At 42.9% G+C, this 22175-nt stretch overlaps 2 protein-coding genes across 5 annotated transcripts; both read left to right on the top strand.

Annotated features, from left to right (window-relative positions):
* The first annotated feature begins 616 nt into the window (after positions 1-616).
* On the top strand, positions 617-4856 carry asf1ba (anti-silencing function 1Ba histone chaperone). The gene is made up of 4 exons (XM_056407172.1): positions 617-999; positions 1831-1946; positions 2913-3089; positions 3973-4856. Exons 1-4 carry the CDS (start codon positions 891-893, stop codon positions 4162-4164), a joined length of 594 nt encoding a protein of 197 aa, XP_056263147.1. The 5' UTR covers positions 617-890; the 3' UTR covers positions 4165-4856.
* A 490-nt stretch (positions 4857-5346) lies between these two features.
* prkacaa (protein kinase, cAMP-dependent, catalytic, alpha, genome duplicate a) lies at positions 5347-21165 on the top strand. 4 transcript variants are annotated; one of them, XM_056406592.1, is made up of 10 exons: positions 5347-6127; positions 13367-13428; positions 13922-14050; positions 14772-14870; positions 14974-15056; positions 15145-15271; positions 15410-15505; positions 15692-15814; positions 16999-17163; positions 18084-21165. In XM_056406592.1, the coding sequence occupies exons 1-10, from the start codon at positions 6082-6084 to the stop codon at positions 18207-18209; spliced, it is 1056 nt and encodes a 351-aa protein (XP_056262567.1). In that variant the 5' UTR covers positions 5347-6081; the 3' UTR covers positions 18210-21165. The 4 variants fall into 4 exon arrangements, with proteins under 4 accessions (XP_056262567.1, XP_056262565.1, XP_056262568.1 ...); XM_056406590.1 differs by lacking the exon at positions 5347-6127 and adding an exon at positions 7764-8419; XM_056406593.1 differs by lacking the exon at positions 5347-6127 and adding an exon at positions 8471-8518.
* Positions 21166-22175: the final 1010 nt, after the last annotated feature.

A 22175-nucleotide genomic window follows, 5' to 3' on the forward strand; every position in this document is an offset into this window, starting at 1 on the left:
ATTTATTTGTATGGACCAATTTCCATGTAAACATATAACATTTTAAGTATTGTGTTTGCTACTCTTGTACACCACATGGACAATGAATGTGCCTAAAACTGAAGTACTACTCTTGCAAATAAATCCTATCTTTGTGAAATGTACTATATGTTTTGTTTAGTACTGTTTCAAGGATAGTTTCCAAGGTTGTATTGTGGCACTGTTGTATCTCCTTGTATCCGGATATATAGTATTAAGTGCCTGTTGTCCACCTTTCCTTGGGTGGGTCACCACAATGTTTATTTGTCTGTACCTCAAGGTAAGTATGTGTACCTGTCTTCTCAAATATTTAGACATACCTATACTTGCAACATATTGACTGACTTGAGAGTTGATAGATGAAAGGTTTATTCCATATGACAGTAAAGCTTACAACTTAATTTACTACACAGGAATTATCTGTTAATTGTCTTGTAAAAATCATAATTACAGACGATAATGTAGGTAATGAGATTGCATAAACCCAGGACTACGTAGCGTGCCACTAGAGGGCGACTGCGGCCGTTTCGCTTTCCTCTGACGGAAGTGGCTCATTTTCCGCGCGCGTACCTATGACTTGCCGTAGCCGCAAAGGATCATGGGTTGTTGAACTGTGAAAGCGGCGGGATCATCATATTTATCCTGAAATGTAATGTCCGCGAGTTATACCGAACTTTATCTGAGCCTGTAGTAGTCTGCATTTAGGGGTATGAGTAAGGCTTGATCTAGGTAAAGCCGGAGTTGTTTGTGAGATAACACTGCGGGCTCTCTTTCTGTTAACGTCTTGTTGTTTTGGCGCGTTTGGAGCTTTCCCAGTTACCTGCTGGTGTGAACGTTTGTTTTTGGTTCGACAGTTTTAGCTCTTAGCAACAATGGCGAAGGTACAGGTGTTGAATGTGGCTGTCCTGGATAACCCGAGTCCCTTTGGAAACCCTTTTCAGTTTGAGATCACGTTTGAGTGCATGGAGGACCTTCCCGAAGGTAAGTGCCGTTACCTTCCTGTTGCTGATGTTAGTTTTGTTGGTGTAACCACACAAAAAGCTCACGTCATCCAAAGATTTATAGTGTGGCTATATTACCGTAAGCTAACGTAACTCTAATTGGAGTTTGTGAAAGTTAATAGCATAAAATTTGTTCACGGTTTTAAGTAATTTCGTGTTACACTTATGGGACAGATCGTGGTCAGATCGTGACATGTAGCTATATATGCTTGTGCAGGATATTAAAATCCTCATAAACGCTCAAGTTCATTCATCTTGTGCCTTCCAGTTATGCCTCGTGTGTCATACTCGTTTAGATTTGTGAAACTGAATACCTTGTTATTAGTTAAAGTGCAACTATAAACATCCCACCAATAAGCATGATTTCTTTTACACGTAACGTCAGTCCATAAATTGGTGTCAGTGACGTTTTGAGTTTTAATGTCCTCTTACAATATACTTTGTTTCAATGGTTGTTCTTGTGCTGTATTCTCTATTGCTCATGGTAGCATGCATGCTATTATTCAAACATGAATTGTATATTCATTATAACGTTAAGCAATTGCTTTGCACAAATAATGCATTCCCTTAAATATGTTGATCTGTAAATGTCATCGTATTTGGACACATTGTAAGTATTGAAAGCAAAAATCACTTTTGGTAAACATATTTTTACTAGGTTATTTACAAATATGATCAGTCTGTTTATCAATAACTTGTCTTTATTTAATTGATTCATGAACTAATGGTCTCAGCACTACATTCAATACACACTTCTATAAATTAGCATTTTGTAGTGAAGCATAACTTCATTTTTATTCATTTTTTGTAGACCTGGAATGGAAGATCATCTACGTTGGCTCGGCAGAGAGTGAAGAGTACGATCAAATCCTCGACTCGGTCTTGGTCGGCCCAGTGCCAGCTGGGAGACACATGTTCGTGTTTCAGGTGTGTTTGGTTCCCGTATATAACGGATATAGTGCTTTGTGTTGCTATGACCATATCGCATACACTGGGATCAGTAATTTCATAACAATTTGTTTATTTAATTTGTCTCCTCTTTGTATCTTTGCCTTTAAAAACTGTTATTTGTATCTCCCACATAGTACATTGGAAGTTGAATTACAAACAGACAATTTTACATCTTTCAACAATGAGGAGATTATACTGTTGTTCCCCGGTCACAACCTATTACAATAAATGTCACACCTGTGGGTAGTTGCTTCCCCTATAACAACTTGTAAATGTAAAGAAAGTGACTGAGAATCAATCTAGTCTGTTAGCTAGTTGTAGATTTATCTTTATCGGGAACTACGTCAACCAATAAACAAAAATAAATTAAAGAGTGGTAATGCCAAAGATATTATTTGAAAATCCATTGCCGTTTTATAGTTTGTCATTCAAAGAGTGGAGACACGTTTATTGTGTTACTATATTTAGTCTTGCCCAGTACACGTTTTGGCAACATTTTTTTATTTTCAACAACAATTTTTTTTAGGGGAACCATATCAAAACTTGCTATAAGTTGTATAATAATACAAAAATAATGCCTGTTTACCATTATCGCGTTTTTGAAACTATCAAATATCAACATCAGATTTCTTCAAAAGCCGTTTCAGTGTCTTAAAACACGTTCATAGCAGACGAACCGAAGCCGGCTCCAGCCGTCTCTTGTCCTTCATGCTCAGCAGGATCATCTCAAGTCTGTTTAATGCTACAGGAGCCTAAACCAGAACTCTTTACAGTTCATGATCAGCCACACACAAGGGTCAACGTAAACATATTTTGAGTGACATAAATGTATTTGCCTATTAACCATAATGCCATCATCAGCATTTGACACGGCAACAGTTTATATTCCTGAAATGTATGAATACAAAAAGTTGTATCTTTGTGTTGTGTTTCTTCTAACAGGCTGATGCCCCAAACACTGGATTGATTCCTGAAAGTGATGCTGTTGGTGTGACTGTCGTGCTGATAACCTGCACATACCGGGGGCAGGAGTTCATTCGGATTGGTTACTATGTGAACAATGAATACACAGAACCAGAGCTTCGGGAAAATCCACCGATCAAGCCAGACTACACACAGGTCAGACTAACGGTTGATTTCTCCATAATTTGAGTTCTGCTGCCTGATGCTTATTTTTCGGGTTTGAAATAACACTTTGATTACTGATATTTGATAATGATGCTTAAACATATATTGTTCTGTCTGATGGAAGAAGACTTTTGCAATGAAAGATGACTTAAAAATACACATTACGAACATGACACAAAAGGCGTTATACATTACTCAAACTTAAGAAAGCGGGTTGTATGGTTCTTACCATGTAAATAGCTAGACATTGTACTATATGGCAGCATGGTGCACTAAGACATTGCATAATTGAAGCTTTTATTTCTGTGGAGGCTGCACTTTGGAACAAATTGTGTGATCCTTCAAATATTTCATATAATCCTATCAAATTCCCTCGGTTATGTTACTACTGTAACATCAGTAATAAGCAACAGAGTTTTGCTGTAATGACAAAGAATTTTATTTAAAACTGTTAACGCACAAGTGCAAATTGGTAATTTGACGTAGGCTATGATATAATTTGTATTGATTATTCATTGTGGGATGAATATCATTTGGCACCTTTGTACCATTTTCTTATCTACGGGGTTCACATTTTCTTGCCCTGAGTCTAGATACCAACTAGATAGTAGCATTGTGTACATTAGCTGCAGCTAATGGAAAACTAATCAGTCTTCTGGGGAAAGGCTTTTTCAAATGTAGACCAATATTTTCCATTTAGGTTGTAAAATGTGTACGCCGACACAGTTGTGTAATGTAATTACTGTACTCCTGCTGGTGACCAAGTGCAGATGATGTGCTAAAATAGTCTACACTCTCTTATGGGTTACACTTACAAACCAAATTGATATTGTTATGAAACTATCTATCTATATTTCCATCTTCCTCCTTCCAGCTCCAGAGAAATATTCTGGCATCAAACCCACGTGTGACCAGATTCCATATAAACTGGGACGGTTGTGCAGAGCGAATGGAAGACTGTGAAAACGTGGATCCTGCGTCAAACTCCATGCTCCCTCCATCGTGTCTCCCAGGCAAGGCCCCACCCTTAGGGATACTACCAGATAACTCGATGGACTGCTTATAGAGACGACCACAGCCCCAAATGTGATAACTCACAACAGGAGATCTTTCTATTTGGAGGATGCCTGTGGACATTCTAGTGTGGATGTACAGACATCTTTGCCTTACAGCTGCCCTTATTTACCCGAAGTTTGTCAAAAATGAACCCCCATCTTAAGAAAAGTGTTTGTTCCAAGGACCATTATGAGCATCTCTTACGTATGATCATCGCTTATAGATGGGGACTTCGTTGCCATGTTGTTGAAAGCAATATTTAAGTAGTTTAACTCATGGAAAGGAGAACAGTAACTGTGGAATGATGCAGCTGAACCGAAGCAGCACCACAAGCTGATGTGTGATTCACCTTCCTTCCTTTTGTTGGTGCCGAACTCATTTTTACTCAGAAGAATATTTCAGCACTGAAGCAATATCCAAATAAACTACAATGTATTGCCATAAAGGGATTTTATATTCTGCCATCATATTTGTGTTAAATTTATTTTGCACTTAGACCTTTACACACTTGGATTGTTGAGTTTTGGATGGATCACCTTTTCCATGTTTTTTTGGTTTTGTTTGCAACTGTGTTCTAAATAAATAAAAACATTGTATTAGTTATGTATCTGTATGTGTGAAAGAGAGAACTATGCTCATTACTTATTTTTGTCTTTCAAGCAAGAATAAAAAACACTTTTGAATGTGTCTGCTAAAAAGCAATGGTTTCAATCTTGACCCTTTTATTTTTTTTCATGATACGGTTAAAGAAAAGAAAAAGTGCCGTGAATGTCCTCTTATATTTTCACATTTTACTAAAAATAGCCTGTGTCAACGTCACACCCAATCAGGGATCGGTCGGGTAAAAGGGGTGGCTAGGCTACAGAGCTGGCTCTGGAAAATACTGCTCTGAAAATACATTGCGATTGAAAGATGCGGGAACGTTTTTTTTGTATCGTGTCCGTAACTCAGTCGGATAAATACAAACAGCTGATAATTTAAAGTAAAAGAAAAAAAACACAATTACACTTATGGGGCGTATTGGCTTTTAGCAAGTCTGGCGGGGGGCGGACTCGAATAATTTGACAGACGAATTGCATCAATGTGATGTCCGGATGCGTTGACGCTTATCCAATCAGCAGTTGGATTGCGAGTTCTGTCGCGTAAGGATCTGAGTTAGGAGCCAATCAGAGGCGGCGAGAGGCGGGACCCGGTGGATGGATGACTGGAGTTTCCCTTGCGGTTTGAAGATTAATGGAAGGGGTCTGTTGATCTTAGGAATCGACTATCAGATGGTCGGTCCCAGGAAACCGTTGCACTTGATGCCTGGTTTGGAAACGAATGGGGAGAGATCCTTTTGAAAATACCAACGGCGGAGAAAAAGAGTAACCTGGACCCCACTTGTGTTGCCCAGGTCTCCAGCGAACAGGCCTGACTACAGAGATAGCAGCTGGTTAGTTCAGGCCGGGATAAGACTGCGAGGGACGCCGCGAGCTTGTTCGTGAACGTAAGGACAGAAAACTGCTTTACGGGACCCTTCTCGTGGTCCGGACTGGATTCTGGATAAGCCGAGACGTCTCTGGACACAAAGGACAGCCGAGTTACATCCTGATTCGCCGGGGCTCGCTTGGAAATCCGCGAGCTAACGCCAGAGAAGCTAACGTCTACTGGCCACCTCTGCGGGTGTTAGCTAGCCTGCTAGCTTAGCTAACCGTAAGCTTTTAGTGTCGGCTGCAGGCTTGTATTTACTCGCTTGGTCGGAGTTCGGCCGAATTCCTCGAGGAGAGGTGTCGAAGGAAACACATTTCCGCTTGGTGGTCTATAATGGTAGCTTGTAGCTAGCTGTCAGCGTCATTGAGCCCAGCGACTGCGTTCGCGGTGTAGCGTCCCTCATCGACTCAAGGAAGACTCTGTCTGAGCCCAGGGACTCCACCATCGGCCTGCGATCATGGGCAACACGCCCACCGCGAAGAAGGGCAACGAGATGGAGAGCGGTGAGTACTCTTTACCCGGAGCTGCAGCAGCGAGCTATATCATGCTACCTGACGTGCAGTGTTGCTATTTCCTGTTTAGCTACAGTGGCACCTATATACATACTGTAACTTGTCACCTGTATATTGTATGAAGGCCGAGGGGACCCTACACACTGACTCCATGTAATATTACACCCATGTACTCTTCGTGGAGGTGCAGGATTTGCTCAACTTTCCTGCTTTATCAACTAAAGTCCACCCCATGAAAGACACCCGTGGCCTTTCATATCCACATCCACACCTCAAACGAGCTGTTATACTGTGACACCATGTTCATCTCAACAGGAGAAGATGTTATTCATTCTCTCCACTGATTCTGTGGGAAAGCTCGTGATTTAAAGCCTCAGGTTATCTTCGGAGGGGCCAGTGAGGAGGATGACAACAACTCTCCTTATACAACAGTCATAGGTCGTATAGTCATAGGTTTCAGATGTTTTTATTTTCCTTCTCTCCTAAGGTCAACTGTTACAATATCATTGCAAACCTAAACACTTGTGTGAGGTTTTACTGTGGACTTTAAATAAAGTTATTTATACTAAATGACTGTTTTAAAACACGAGGATTTGAGACCAATGTGAAGATGCACATATTTTGGAATGTTTTTGAAGTGTTGTGTTGGCCCGAGCATCAAGTCCCACAGGCTGCGTTTGACAGTGAGTAGATGGAAGTTGGTTGTTATCGGAGAAGGTAAAAGCCACCAGGACGGGGTCATATGATGCATGAGGGTGATCCTCTCCAGGCAGAATCTTGGGAGTTAAGGAGTCTCTTGAATATCATGTGATGAGCAGCATTTGGAGCATGTGCGTGTGCGTGTGTGCGTGTGTGTGTCAGGAAGAGCATCCCCACTTATGCCAATTGTTTTGTGGACTGATGTTTACCCCAACTTTTCATTATTTTGACGAGCTTCTCAGACGTCCATCGGTTGTAATATAAAGAAAAAGGTGCCGTTTGTATAAGCTAGGAAAATAAACGCCTATTTACATTGATCCTCAGAGTTCAACTACTAAATTAGGGCTAAATGTAATCCAATTTTCTTAAAAACGCTTGTTTGGTTTCTTTTTTACCAGTTGGGATTGCTGGCCTCACAAAAGGCTGCGGAGGACACCGTTTTATGGTTTTATCCATGACCCTAATAATAAATAACGCTCAAGTGTGCAAAGTCTGAGCAGATTTCTGCAAAATGATGCTGATCTATGTGTGAATAATTACTTCCAGTCCCCCTGTAATGTTAACCCATATCCATTCGGACTCACTGGGTGTGGACAGTGGGTATAAACCGGCCGCCCGTCTCATCTGACATTCTCATCCCATTCCGCTGTTTGCATTATCTATTTTGCACGGATATCATCCCTCTGTTCTGTGCCAAGCGACGCCCAAGTCTATTTCATATCTTTAAAGATATCATAAACAAGCCATTGTGTTCTTTCCCTGATACCAGAACGATAATGTACAGAGGAGACGTTTCTTTAGCGCTGACACGGCGCTGTGGAGATAAACCGTGTCACAAGGCCCATGATTTTTTTTTTTCATGCTCAATAAATAATGTAACTTGGTGGATTAGTATCTTAAAAGACAGAGCAGACACTGCTGCACTGGAATATGTGTTCACATATCATGCTTCACATCATAATCAGACTGATCGTTGAAGGTCCACCCTGATCCCCAGAGACAGACGCGGACCAGGGATCCAGAGCCCACGCCCAGACGCCTCTTTTTCACAGAGCAGCGAGAAATTAAGGACAACATGGCCGACTGTTTTTCAATCTACAGAAAGAGCGTTGGGACTGAGGGCTTGTTCTGGTACGCAGGGTCTCTTTCTCCTGAAGTTTCCAGCCGCTGTACGAGTACACAAAGCTGATTTCCGGCCCCTGGGAGGAAGCGGGCCGGATAGACGCTCTGTGAACTGCAGCAGGAAGTGAAGGAGCGAGAAAGGTCCAGCCCAGGCTTTCCACCGTTGGTCGTTGCCTTCGCTGCTCTATAAACTGAACGCAGCCAGGACCGCTTGACGTTTTGGCCCTTAAGACGTTGGCATCACATTTTCTGGATTTCCTGCTTGTAAAAACCTCTGGACGTACTGCAGGTTTGAGACTCTGCACTGACCATCAGCTGGCGTCCTCCTGCCCTGTATGATGTCTGTTATTCACAGGCTGGCAGGAAGGCTGTTCCACCGATCCGGGCCCTGTCTCGGGGACACGGGCAGTGGAGAAGGCAGACGTGGCCAACCACCGGATGAGCTCGAGGCTTGCTGCTGGTGTGAGTTTTCATTCTGGAGCTGGACAGACGCGTGTGTTGGGGAGCAGTCCGTGCCATTTGTCCCGCCAGCTTAGCCAGTCGCACGCTGAACTCCAACTCGTACGTTTAAAAGTGGTAACCAAGCTGTTTTTGTTCCTTCTTCCTTATGTTTGTTACTAAATTAATACCGTGACCTGGTGAGTTGACTCTATATTGACATTGGAGGAGTGATCTTGTGTACGATTAGTCAAAGAGCAGTTTGTCTCTTCTCTGTGGCCGGTTGTTCCCCAGTTCCAGTTCGAAGGAAGACATTTCTCACTGTGGAAGTGTCTGTCGGGCACCATTCTGCACAGCACGATACTATTTGTCGTAAACTGTTACGCAGTGTCATAATGAACCTGTACAAACAAACGTGTACAATTTTTGTTTTATAGAAAACTCTTCCCATTGCCTGTCTCACTGGTAGTTCTCTTTTTAAATTGGATTGTGCGAGCGTTTGATGGCTTGACGATATTTTCTTGTGCTTCGCATGCAATGTTATGACATACGGGTTTGTTGCATTGTAATCTTTTGCGTTTTGAATTGCGCCTCATATAATAAGGTGGCACCCTGTCAGATTGCAACTGCCTGTATCTATAAATATCTCTGAGGCTCACGTCCTGCTCCCGCTCTGCACGCAGCTGGTTTGTGTTGGGCTCGGTCATCACTTCCTGTCTCCAGTTAAAGGGGCTTTGTTATGAGTCCACGCTGATTACCAGTGGACCTTACTGTTTAAACGCCAATCAGCCACCTCAGATACGCTGACAGTACTCGGTTGGCAAGTTGACATTCTGCCAGGGAACATTCTTGAGATGCAAAATCCAGCAGCAGCAGCAAGCAGAGCAGAACTTAAGGATGGATTTCAGGGATCGGAAAAGGAACGGCAGTTTCCTTTTGGATTCTCACAGCAACAACAGGCGGATTTGTAATCCTTGTGTTTTCAAAAGCTGCAGTTGTATTTACGGGCAGTGATCCTGAAATCTCTTGTTCTCTGCGGAAACATCAAGCTATAGCATACAATAATGTCATGCATTATGAATGAATACACTGTAACCTATAAAAACACAAAGTAAAACTGTTTGTATTTTACTTCAGCCAGGGGTCATGTTAACGCTGCACATCTGTAATATTCAACAAGTACACAATGAGACAGATTCTTTCACGAATATCTGAGAATTGCAGTTGGCCATATTTCTATTTTGATAACATGTTGATGAACTGTGCAGGCCTGGCGTGGCACATGTGATGTGACCGGCAGTTCAGCTTTCAGCTCCTCTGCTCCTGGATCGGTCAGTATGTTGACGAGCCAAATCCCTTCCTCCAGTAGGATGTCGTATATTTAGCCACTAACTGTTTGCTCACCAGGTACCGTAAGATATCTGCTGCCAGTATTGAGCTGATGAGTACTAATTCATGTCTCACCTTTTTTACACGCATGAAAACACCGTCCTGGTTCACATGCAGCTCCGTTGGCCCGTCTGACTGGTTCTGTACGCACCACATGGGGATGTGTGCTTTCTGAACAAGGCCGGGTGAAGCCTGGGACCTGATTTGGAAAGCTTCACAGTTAAATGTCGGTCAGCGCGCCCTAATATAACCCCTCTGTGCCTGCGTCAGAGTTGGCCAGTGAGGCCCAGGGGAGAGATGCAGGATTGATTTTTGGAGAATTGATTCAGCACTGGCACTACATCGACTCTGGCGCATTTGGGCTTGGAGACGAAGTTTGTGTGTTCTTGATTCACAGCTTTCTACTTCTAAAAACATCCCGATCAACTTGGAGAAGACTTTCTTTTTTTTTTGCAACTGAAGTCTGATTGGTTCTGCTAATTAGGGAAAGTTTCTAGATTCTGGATGTGTCTAGCTAATCTCAAGGGTCTTCACAGAGGCCTTGTTTTCCATGGGACTTCCTCTCTGGGTTGGATAATATACCAGTTAGGGATTTAAGCCCCTCCCCCTGGTGATTATGCCTCTGTTGAGATCAATATATAACCTCTGTGTGTGTGTGTGTGTGTGTGTGTTTGACATGGGAGGCAACGGCAGAGTACTTTGTGTACAGAATAAATATTGATACAAACCAAAGCAAGGGTCCAATTGATCCGTGTGAGTGAAAAGGGAGCCGCGCTGGTCTCATGCTATGTCTGACCGCACACTGGCTGTGGACGCTACTTTCTGAACTTGGTCCCGAGCAGAGTGACGGTCACAGGAAAGGCAGAGGACGCTGGCAACGACTCTGGACCCGTTTCTGTGGATGAGCGGGGCTGCTGATCTGACCAGGGTGCTCTCGTAGGGGAAGGAAAGGTCATGAATCGGTGACCCTGAGGAAGAGGTCAAGGAAGAAGAACAAGGGGACACTCTGCAGGGCTAATGTGTGACAGGAAGAGCTCCGGAAGGCATGCAGGCAAGAGGGAGTCGTCCTCGCGCTCGAGTGAATCGGGGTCGCGCTCGGCAGATGCTGCAGCACCAGAGGAACCCGTAGTCAGTCCAGATGGTAAGGAATTTTGGGTTACAGGAGAGTTGAGGGGTCGGGCCTAAGTTAATCACCTGCATTTACCATGGTAGCTATGGCAACCGGGCCTCAAAACGGGGATTTCTTTCTCAAGATCAAGAGCATTCCTCAGACAGCTGTTGGTTTTTGCCGTGTCGCTCCCAGCAGCACCCCCCCGTCTTTCGTCTGAGCAGCTCTCGGTTATGACGTAGTCGCCCCATTCGTGGCTTCATCGGCTTGGAAGTGGGAGTTGAGCAACTTTCACTGGAAATGTTTTCTCCCCGTTGACCAGTCTGCCTCCAGTGCTCTCTGGGAGCAGCAGTGCTCTCGAAATGTTTATGCGAACTTTGGTCTCCGCCGTTCTTGCTGGCTTTCTCCCATCCTATTGTTGGAGCTGCTGGTCTTTGGAGAATTTGCAGGAAATCACATTAGCTGGATGAGGATTAAGCCGTTGTGTACTTTTCAAGTGTGTGTGTGTCTGAGGGATGCACTCATGCACAATTTCTATGTAGATCGTTGCAATTTCTTTTAATGTCTTCAATGATATTTATCATATTTAAAAGCCCATTAGTTTAAATATTACTATCCAAATATTGGTGATTACATTCCGATGCACTGTCATTATTGACAGCTGACCGGCTTGCTTTAGTTCCACTGTGACCTTGGCTTTTGTTTTACATCGATTACTGAGGCAGATGGACATTCCACAATACCGTGAATAACTGGACATGGTTTGTTTGTTTTTTTAGTTATTAATACATTTTTAGAAATAATTTCATAAATACTGATGTTACCAGGGTTGGAAATACAATTGAGGGGATATTTTTTTCCAAACGCTAAGGGGAAAACATTGAAATCACAACATTTGTCATGCTCCTCCTTCCTATTTATATCATCTGCCGGGGCAGCTAGTGTCCTCAACTAGTACACAGATGGGCAGGAGGAATGAGGAACGACTGGTTATCTACTCGTTCCCACAGTGCACTGTGATCATACCATAAAGATAAGGGCCAGAAAAATGAATGGCTGCATCTGACGGTATGTGTGCCACGGTGTTGCTCTCTGGTCCATAGTGGCGGGCGTGTACGTGGATGCAGTGTTGAATGTGGGTTTTTGCATTACCGTGTCTTTAATTGTGGCATTGCGTTAAACTGCCCTCAACTTATCTTTACCTTCGCATTGAAAATGCTGAAGGTAATGTTTTGATCGCCGTGTATTTGTATGCGTGCGTGTTATTCGCATAAGTCAAATAGTATTAAACCGAATCGCATGAAATTTGGTGGGATGATTGGTTATTATCCGGGGACCATTTGATTAGATTTTGGGATTGAACGGGTCATGAAAAGGTCAAAATCTTATTTTTACCATCGCACCGTCAATTTTTATTTAATTCAATGCCCAATCTTGTATGCGCTCCACCGAGTGCCCATTCTAGTTCCAGATGTGTTTATTTTACACAACATTGCATCCGCAAGTGTAGAAACACTAACTTATTTCGAGAAGTCCACTTCTGAGGAAAATAAACTGTGTTCAAGTCTCTGGCCGTAATGCAGAAGCATGGGTTCTGTGTCGTGGGGCAGTGGCTGCGTCCAGCACACGCACTTCACATGTCTTCTGCCAAACTTCTCTCGTTGTGTCGAGTTGTCGGGGCACCGTGACAGAACAGCGATGTCTCCATCTCTTGTCCCCACGTCGGGATGCAGTGGCGACACCATGACTCGTTTTGGGGGGGGAAGTCCAAGTGTTTAGCTCGCTGAACATAGCCTTTTGTGTGCCGGTTAACATGGCCACGTTTAGTTTAATTAGACCTCCGAGTCGCTCACATGGCTCCTGGCATCTCTGAAATGTCATGTGCTTGGCTTTCTCTTTACCACCGTCTCATAAAGCTGGGACTCGTGAATCTGCTTTATGCATACGGGCTCCATCTCAACCATTAACCCGGGAGCGTCTCCAGAGTTATGAGAGGCCTCCTCCGTCACTCGTACCTGGCACACTCAGACTTGAGGCACGCCTGCACTAGAAAGATCGACAGCGGTGTCGTTGTTTTGTATCTTTCTGCACTCCTCGGGATATTCTGTTTTCTGTACCCCTCCCCTGATTTTCAGTGAACTAGTCGTGAGTTGGTTTGGTGTGTCCTTGTTGTCTTGCAACGCAATACTATCGTGGTTATTGGCCAGTGTATCAGCTATCATTGGTCTGAAACTATCTATTATCTGTTGACTTAAGCTTAATATGTTTGGAGTAATGTTGCATACATTTTATTCACAAATGCACCTCATGTTCGTCTCAGTACACACGCACACACACACACACACACACATTATTTCCTTCCCTGGGTCTTGGTGATTATTTGTGGTGACCTATTATTCAAAACCCTGTACGTCTGTGCTCGTAAAAACAGATGAACTATGGCTAATGAATATGCTCCTTGTTCCTAAATACAGTGAAGGAGTTTCTTGCCAAAGCCAAAGAAGATTTCCTGAAGAAATGGGAGAATCCAGCACAGGTGAGGAAGTGAAGAATGACTTCTCTCTTTTGGTTAACCCTCATTGCGTTCATTCTTTTATGATTCATTCATGCTTTTGCACTGTCTTGCTAATATTTTTTGTGTGAGAATGCATCTTATAATAAAATCTTGAATCAATTTGACCTCTGTTTTCACATTCTGTACTTGTTCTCTCGTAATCGGTCCCGCCCATCATTTCCTATTCATTTCAGAGGGGCAGTGCACCCTCTACTGGGCTAATTCGTAACTATTTGTTTGTGTGCGTCTGTAGGTCTGTGCATCTCTTATGTAGACTAAATAGATATAATGATAACATGTCTAATTTTTATTTAACACATAAATCCTTTCATAAACATGTTATTGTCACAACAACACCTTTTAATGGAGGTATTATTTAGGAGAAACGATGAACTAAAGTCTGGCTTTTCATGGTATGTTGGTGGCAAGTTGTTCTCCTCTTTTCGTCTCAACGACTCTCTTCTCTCCCCTTCAGCAAACTGCGGCTTTGGACCAATATGAGCGTTTGAAGACTTTAGGCACTGGTTCGTTCGGCCGGGTCATGCTGGTGAAACACAACGAGTCGGGCCAGCATTTTGCCATGAAAATACTTGACAAACAGAAGGTACAGTACTTCTAAGAGAAATAGTGCTGTCATTATAAATGGTATTGGTTAACTTGTGTTTCTGATGTTATATAAATGTTTTTTTGGAAGTAATTGTATTGGTAAGTATCCCAGGACTTTGACAGTCATTCTTAAAGTCTTAATGTACTTTTGTTATTCAAACTTTAAACCAGAGAGCTCAAAATAACCCATATCTACTATCAAGTGTTCAGCCAAGAGATGATTGAAATGTGGCGACATTGAAGTTGGTTAAAAAAAAAGAGATATTTACTGAACCCACGAATTGAAAAGTTTGAGTGATTTTTGTTGTTGTTGTGTGGATATATTATGCCTCGCTGGTTAGAAGATCGAGAAAGAAGAAGCGCCCGTGCAACATAAATCTTTTTGCCGTGCTACAAGTGAATCTTCTGATCCTATAAATATAATAAAGATCACTTTGTTCGAAAAAGAAAAGTTCAAATGTCCTACAGTGCCATGAACCTAGAATCCAGTGTATTAGCACTGAAAGAGTCCCTGTTTTTAAAGATCAGATCGTGTCTGACGTAATGACATTTAGCATGGGGATGGAGGAATGTGTTCAGAGGCTAGTTTGGGAATATTACGCCTTAGGAATATGGGTAAAAGACGGCTGGCACAAGTAGAGAGCCTCTCTTTTTGCTTCTATAATAATGATGTATCGTCAGCCAATCTGATGCATTACGTTTGTCCTGATCCTTCCTAGGTAGTGAAGCTGAAGCAGATAGAACACACACTGAACGAGAAACGTATCCTGCAAGCGGTCAGCTTTCCCTTTCTCGTGCGACTGGAGCACTCTTTTAAGGTACGCGTTACATTGTTTATCTGGTGGTCTTCTCTGCATGTTCACCTAATCTTTGTACGTTTATTTTGCTGGTCAAAGTAATATGTTGCTCACATCTCTGCAGGACAACAGTAATCTGTATATGATAATGGAGTATGTACCCGGCGGCGAAATGTTCTCCCACTTAAGGAGAATCGGTAGATTCAGGTGAGTTGATTTTTGACTTTTAGCTCCCGCCGACATTTTCCTAAGCACCACTGGTTGAAGTAAATCTTGTGCCCGATGTGTTTTGCAGTGAACCCCACGCCCGCTTCTACGCAGCTCAGATTGTACTGACCTTTGAATACCTTCACTCGCTGGATCTCATCTACCGAGATCTTAAGCCAGAGAACCTGCTCATCGACCAGCAAGGTTACATACAGGCAAGCATTGCATGTGTGTTACAGCAGCCATCGACAAGACTTGCGTTCCATTGGTCTCTGTGCGCGTGTGTGTGTGTGTGTGTGTGTGTGTGTGTGTGTGTGTGGTCAGTGCTCAGAGCTGTGCACTCTGTTCCCCAGGTCACAGATTTTGGATTCGCGAAAAGGGTGAAGGGACGGACCTGGACGCTTTGTGGCACCCCAGAGTACCTGGCACCAGAGATCATCCTCAGTAAGGTAGGCGTTGGCACGGCGCCTCATGTCACGAGGGCAGGAGCGTTCTCACCATGGGGCCTCACCCAGGAAGCCATTTTGTTCTCGTCGGACATCAGCTTCAGGACCGTCTGCTGTCAACACTCTTCTGTGTGGGAGTTGTTGTTTGAGGACGATGTCACAGCCCTTTATTTCCTGTGTGTTTTCCAGGGTTACAATAAAGCAGTGGACTGGTGGGCTCTGGGAGTGCTGATATACGAGATGGCTGCTGGCTACCCCCCCTTCTTTGCTGACCAGCCTATTCAGATTTACGAGAAGATTGTATCAGGGAAGGTTAGTTTAGATAAGCCGACCAAAGTATGAATAAATAACCATTTTGTAAGAAGTTTGATTGTTTCAGCACAACAAGGGGGAAACCTCTGCGCTGCTCCTTCACAGAGTTGGTGGTTCGCAAACTAAAATACACTTTAAAAGTCCATAATTCACACAAGCGCTGTTTTCGGCAGTTGTGGGTGGGGGGAGGGGAAATGACCCGTGATGGTTTTGTCACAGTTCATCACGTGATTGTTGCGGTTGTGTGAAACATTTGCAGTTTAAGATTACAATTATAAAGATTAAAAGTCAAGGGTTAATTGTCCAATAATGTAACTTCAGCTTCCTGTATCGAGTGGATTCTCCTGAAGAAATTACAGTTTTCTGTTTTCCTCCTATTGGCACCGATATAGAGAGGAAACCCATCTACCTGTCTCATCTCTTTCTCTGCCTTTTGCATTGACATGAAGGCGTGGTGGAATCATGTGTGCATTGATGCAAAACAACTACATGTTCCTCAATGAATCTTGCACTTTACATTATTCAGACTTTGTTCTACTAAAGAATATTTACCTTAGGGTCCACATTTACATGGAAATAACTGTTATAATCAGATTGATGACATTCAGACAACAATGCATGTTATGAATCAGGCAGCCGGCGTTCCTAACACTACGTGGTAGGGGCGACCCCGATCTCAGGAGCCTCAGCCGACTGCCAATCTCACGGGTGAATCGACTCGATGGCGTGAAAAGTCGGTGAAACCCAATCGGTTGTTGTTCTTCGGGGCATTGGAACTCCACCACATCACAAGCCCTTGGTGACTCTGAACGTGGCAGCACAGTTAACGTCAGGCAGGCCAGTTTCTCATCTCCCAAATGGCCGTCATCTCTGGCTTTTGTTCCGTGGCCCATACTCTAAGCAAAAAGTACCAGTGGAAGGCGAAGTGACCCTGTGAGGAAAAATGACCAACCCATAGGAGAGAGTTAAAGGAAAGTGGAGTAGTGCGAACGAGCAGTGGTACCACAGCCGGGCCAAGCGCGAACCAGTCACCGGCCTCACCGCACCACGCGCCGCTCACAGGCTTGCACTAACCTGCAGTCGTAGGCCAGAGTCCTGCAGTGTATTTACAAAGAATAGCATGAGGTATAAACTGTCGGGCTGGTTGAGAACACACACTCACACACGGCTTTCACCGTTTGCAGGTTCGCTTTCCCTCCCACTTCAGCTCGGACCTGAAGGATCTGTTGAGAAATTTGCTGCAGGTGGACCTGACCAAGCGCTTCGGCAACCTCAGGAACGGAGTCAACGATATCAAGGGCCACAAGTGGTTTGCCACCACCGATTGGATCGCCATCTACCAGAAGAAGGTGAGCGGGCTGGACTTCATTCAGTGGTCTTGGGTTCAAATGGAACTCACCTCCACATTTTGAAATGAGCTAGCAGAGGCAAAGTGATGCGTACAGAGGAAGATGGCTGAAGTCAGTGGAAGAGTCTTTGGTCTACATCTGGCTACGTGTAGTTTCACAACATCTGTGCTTCCTCTGCACGATGATAGTACGGACAAAATGTCTAGAACACAAAACTTGTGTTCGTTTTCTTATCTGTAGATTAAGTAGAATTACGGCAGCGCCACAACAGTCCTTCTCCACGGGACGATATAGAAACAGAACCACATGTTTTGCTCCACATAATCCCAGGTTAATGTGTAACAGCTCAATCACAGTTCTCAAAGGGTTTCACAAAGTTCACAGGCTAATAAAGAACCCTTCCTAACATTGGACTCGTTAGGACAATGCTGCAGAGAGGGACCCCCCCCCCCCCCCCCCCCACACACACACACACAGCAGTCAGTCATGTAACGAGTGATGTCAGTGAGCTGACCAAAACTAAATATGCCACATTTGTGCATAAGATACATGAATCCAGCAAGTTCATACTTTCAGTACTTTCATGCAGTTCTTTCTTGGGATTCTTAAGTAATTACCGGCTAAATTAGAAATGAATGAGTTGGCTAGAGGGAAAACAAATGACGGCACATGATCACTAAATTGGTCCTGCAGTATATCTTCCAAGTATTCATGGGTGATTTCTTGATTGCATAACGGATTTCACTCCCTGACTAAATGAACTCTAAAGGAATATGAATGTACTTTCAGTGGTCTCTGTTCTCCCCTGGCACCCGTTCTTAGCCGTCCAGTAGTTTGTGGTGTTCCTGCTCGGGCGTTGGCTCCCTCTGACGGACCCCACTGCATCATTCTGATGGGTTTGATTGTCTTGTGTGTTTCAGGTGGAGGCTCCCTTTATTCCTAAGTGCAAAGGCCCCGGTGACACAAGCAACTTTGACGACTACGAGGAAGAGGAAATCAGAGTCTCCTTCACAGAGAAATGTGCAAAGGAGTTTGCTGAGTTCTAGATTCCATCCATGAGTAGCAGAGAGAGAAGGAGAGAGAGAGAGGTTTAGAAATTAAAAAGGGGGTCGGAGAGGAAGGAAGCTCTAGGGTGGACTGCTAACTTGCTTATTTGTAATGACGACAACAATGTAACCCCCCCCCCCTCACACTCCTCCTTCTCCCCCCAAATGGAAAGGTAGGCAAAGTGAAGAAGGATCCAACAGAACCAGCAGTGTTGCCTTTTCTGATTGTTTCTCAACTGTTACCTATTCATTTTATTTATCCCTCTTGTGTTTGCGACAGGGGCTCGAAGAGATCAGGCATAAGTTGTGGCTGTCCAGCTATACTTGTATCTTTCTGATGGTGTCATGACGTGTTTTCAGTCTTTGCAGGTTGAGGCATTGATTTTCTGTTAAAGTACTGAATCGGCTGGGCTCCTTTTTTTTCGGACTGGGCCCTCTACAAGCTCCTCAAAGAGCGATTGTTGTATCTTGTCACCTTGGTCGTCCCCCCCTCCATCCTCCATCTCTTCATCCTGAATCTGTCCAAGCAATACCAAGTCCAACAGATGTGCCTATCATAATGCCAACTGGTTGGAAAACTGTGTCGAAAGCATTGGTGCAGAGCTTTGGCGACGGTGGCATCAGCCCTTGTGCCCATTTGGTTTAAAGCTTGAAAACTCTGCGTCTGCCTTTGTCTGCTACGTGTGGCATGCTTACTGGGTAGACGACACACTCACTGCAGCTGAAGCAGTGGTGACCTCTTTGAACCCAGTGAAAATGATTTATCACAGTAAACTTCATCCATGTCTTGCTCCTTTTGGGGACCTGTGAGAAATGGTAAACCTGAAGTTTGCATTTAAGTCTGTCTTTCTCTTCGCTAAAGTTATTAGAGCATTTTAAGAATCCTATCGGTGATCATTTTGTCCTTTTTATGTCTCTGTGCTTGTGTGTTATTTAGTGCTCATGGGTGGGTTAAAAGGCTGTGGTTTAGCAGCAACTAACATTGTGATCACACTCCTGACTATTGTTTATTTAATAAATAAATACATATATATATATATACATACATCTATATATAGATATATCTTTATTGATCTATATATATATATACATATGTGTATATATATAATTACATCTTTTTCAAGATCGTCTCATAGGTGTGAAGCTGAAATTAAGATTTCATAAATATATAAATTCTGCCAAATTTGCAAACTGAGAACATTGCAAAGTTTTCTGTATGTAACTATGATGGTGGTGGATTTTAATACGCAAAAAAAGTAGCAAAACGTTTCAACAAAATGTGCATGTTATTTTTGTACAATATCACTTTTAAAGAAAGATGGCAGAGCATTATGCTTTATTTGTGCTGAGGTACCTGAGATCGTGGATAACATGCTTAACTCTTGAAATGGACTCTCGGCTGCTCTCTTGAAGATGGAACAAGACCCAGTTCAATGTGTCAAAGTTCTTCTGGGCTTTGTTCGTGGATCAGTTGTAGGACAAGTTTGCTGATAATTGTCACTGAACTTGTGCTTCTTACCTTGAGGATTTGTTTCTTTCTTTTTCTTTTCCTCCCTTCCCCCTTTCTCTTGTATATACCGTCCATGTAACACCTTCAGATAGATTTGCAGTCCAAACAAATTTTTGGGACTGTTGAGATTGGAGTGTTTTGTTTCCGTTTCCCAGCTTTCTATGTAACAAATTAAACTAAGGAAGCTATCCTAAAGCTGTCCCCTTTCGCCAAATTTATTTCTGTGGATGCAAGACAATTGCAGACTAAATCTCATTGCTGGTTTGTTGACTGAACACTTGGTTTGATGAAGGATGTTTGCCCCACCCCTCCCCCCTCCCTCCATAGGCCCTAGGTGCTAGACTCTGTCCATCTCACTGAAAAGCTTCTGTGAATTGTTAGATGTGCATCAATTTGTCATAAAGTCTTGTACCATGACATTTCTGAGTGTTTTTCAACTCCAAATGATTTCGGCAGCTTGCGTAATTCTTTTGGCTGTGTCTTAATGTAATAGAGATCAAACACAGGATACCTTTTGAATGTCTTGACTTGTCTGATGGAGACGGTTCCAATGCGGTTTGGAAACATGGTGTGTATTTGTTATGATACATGTTTCTCTGGTGAGCTTGGTTCTTCTTGCATGTGGGAAAGCAACCCGATGGCAAGACATCTCCTGGACCTGAAACATGTCCCCACTGCGACGGCCTCACCGCTGTCGAACCTTTTTGGTTTGTTTGAGCATCCCTTTGAACAATGCAGCGGATCACCAACCAACCAACCAACCGGTCTTTGCAAATACTGAAGCACATGCCACATCCTTTCAAATCTCCTATTTAATTGATTTGTGCAAATGATTTGAAACTTTTAAGACGCTATGTAATCCTTTTAAAGAGAGCACATGTAATATATTTGGTCTTTATGATCTGACAAGTGACTAAATCAGAGTTTGTGTGTGTGGAAGGCGTCGCCACATGATCCATTTCAGACACGGAGGTCATCGCAATGCTTTTTTCCTTTTTAAATTATTTTTGTTTCCCACAAACGTCTTGTCAATTGTCTTTAATTCTCTATCAGCTGAACACTATCAACTGCTTTGTGCTAATTATGAGTTATTCTCTTGTGTTTGCCTTCTATTTTCATCAAGTTTTTCACACACTCTTCATTCAAACATAACACTTTTTACATCTGAGATGTTTTGCGTTCATATTTTCTAATTGTATTTTCAAAAAAAAGCAAAAACAGAACATTAATCTTTTCCTCATGACCTGGGTACAGTGATTGTGTAGTCTATTGTACCTTTTGGGAAACAATACTGTATATCCTTGCCTTTGACAGTCTTAACTATCTTTTCCCCTCTGGAGAACTTGACAGATACCCTTAGAACACAATGAGTATGTTAAAAAATATACATAAAGTAATATTTTGCAAAATGTATCATTCCAATAAACTTTTACTTGTTAAGACTAATATGTCTGGGGTTATGTCAAGTATTTCTTCACCATGCACAGCGACGCACTGGAGACGACTTTTTAAAACCATAATGCTCTTAACATGTAAACTCGAGGAAGGGTCCGGGCTACTCTCGTGGCCGATCAGAGGAACACACTTGTTGGTAGGTGAGGGGCGGATGCTGTATCTGAACTCTGTTATTGGGAATGTGTCCAGAGGTTGCCAGGTGCAATTGAATAATGCAGTGTTGTGCCCATCCTGTCACAGATGAGGATCAATTACCAGCCAGCTTTCAGAAACCCTCTCCAAGTGTATTCCCACCCTCTGTGTGCTCCTTTTTTAGGATTCATCTGCATCAGTTATCTGTTAAGGGCCCGGAGAGCCTTCCAGATGGCTTGAAAGCAATAAAGACAGTAAAATACCTTGTAATTTATGAAGCCATCAAAGAATAGAATCCACTCAAGTATAGAACGTGATTAAAGTAATTCAGCTACTGATAATTGGGCAATAGTGACAAGCATTAAAAAATACTTCAAATGAGTAAACCAATCGGCGAAAAAATGCTAAATATGATTAATTGAAAAGTGCTAGTTTATCAGTATCGGACCAACACAACCGTGTTTGTATCGGACACGCACGTAAACAACTTAGATCATCAAACTGCCAACAGCATGAGAACGCTATTACATTTCATACAGAATAGTAGTATGTCCATGAAGCCTATTCAAATGCAATGTATTGGAGGGGACAGCAGGTTCCACTTTAGAGGTGTATATTATTTTTTTGTTAATTGGAAAAGGGTGAGTCGATTACAATTTTTAAAAATATTTTCATGAATGACTTTTTATTGAATTCAATAAAGTATGTTACATGTCGATGTGTTACCGTGCTGGCTTTCAGGAACACACATGTCCGTCTCCTGACTTATTTCACAGTCAAATCTCCGATGGGGCACATTGAGCCTATACGCCTCTGGTTGTTTAATCATTTGAGTTTATAAAGCAACGTGAAGCCTCCAGCCCACATGT

The sequence above is a fragment of the Pseudoliparis swirei genome, chromosome 23, assembly GCF_029220125.1.
Source record: "Pseudoliparis swirei isolate HS2019 ecotype Mariana Trench chromosome 23, NWPU_hadal_v1, whole genome shotgun sequence".
Classification (NCBI taxonomy): domain Eukaryota; kingdom Metazoa; phylum Chordata; class Actinopteri; order Perciformes; family Liparidae; genus Pseudoliparis; species Pseudoliparis swirei.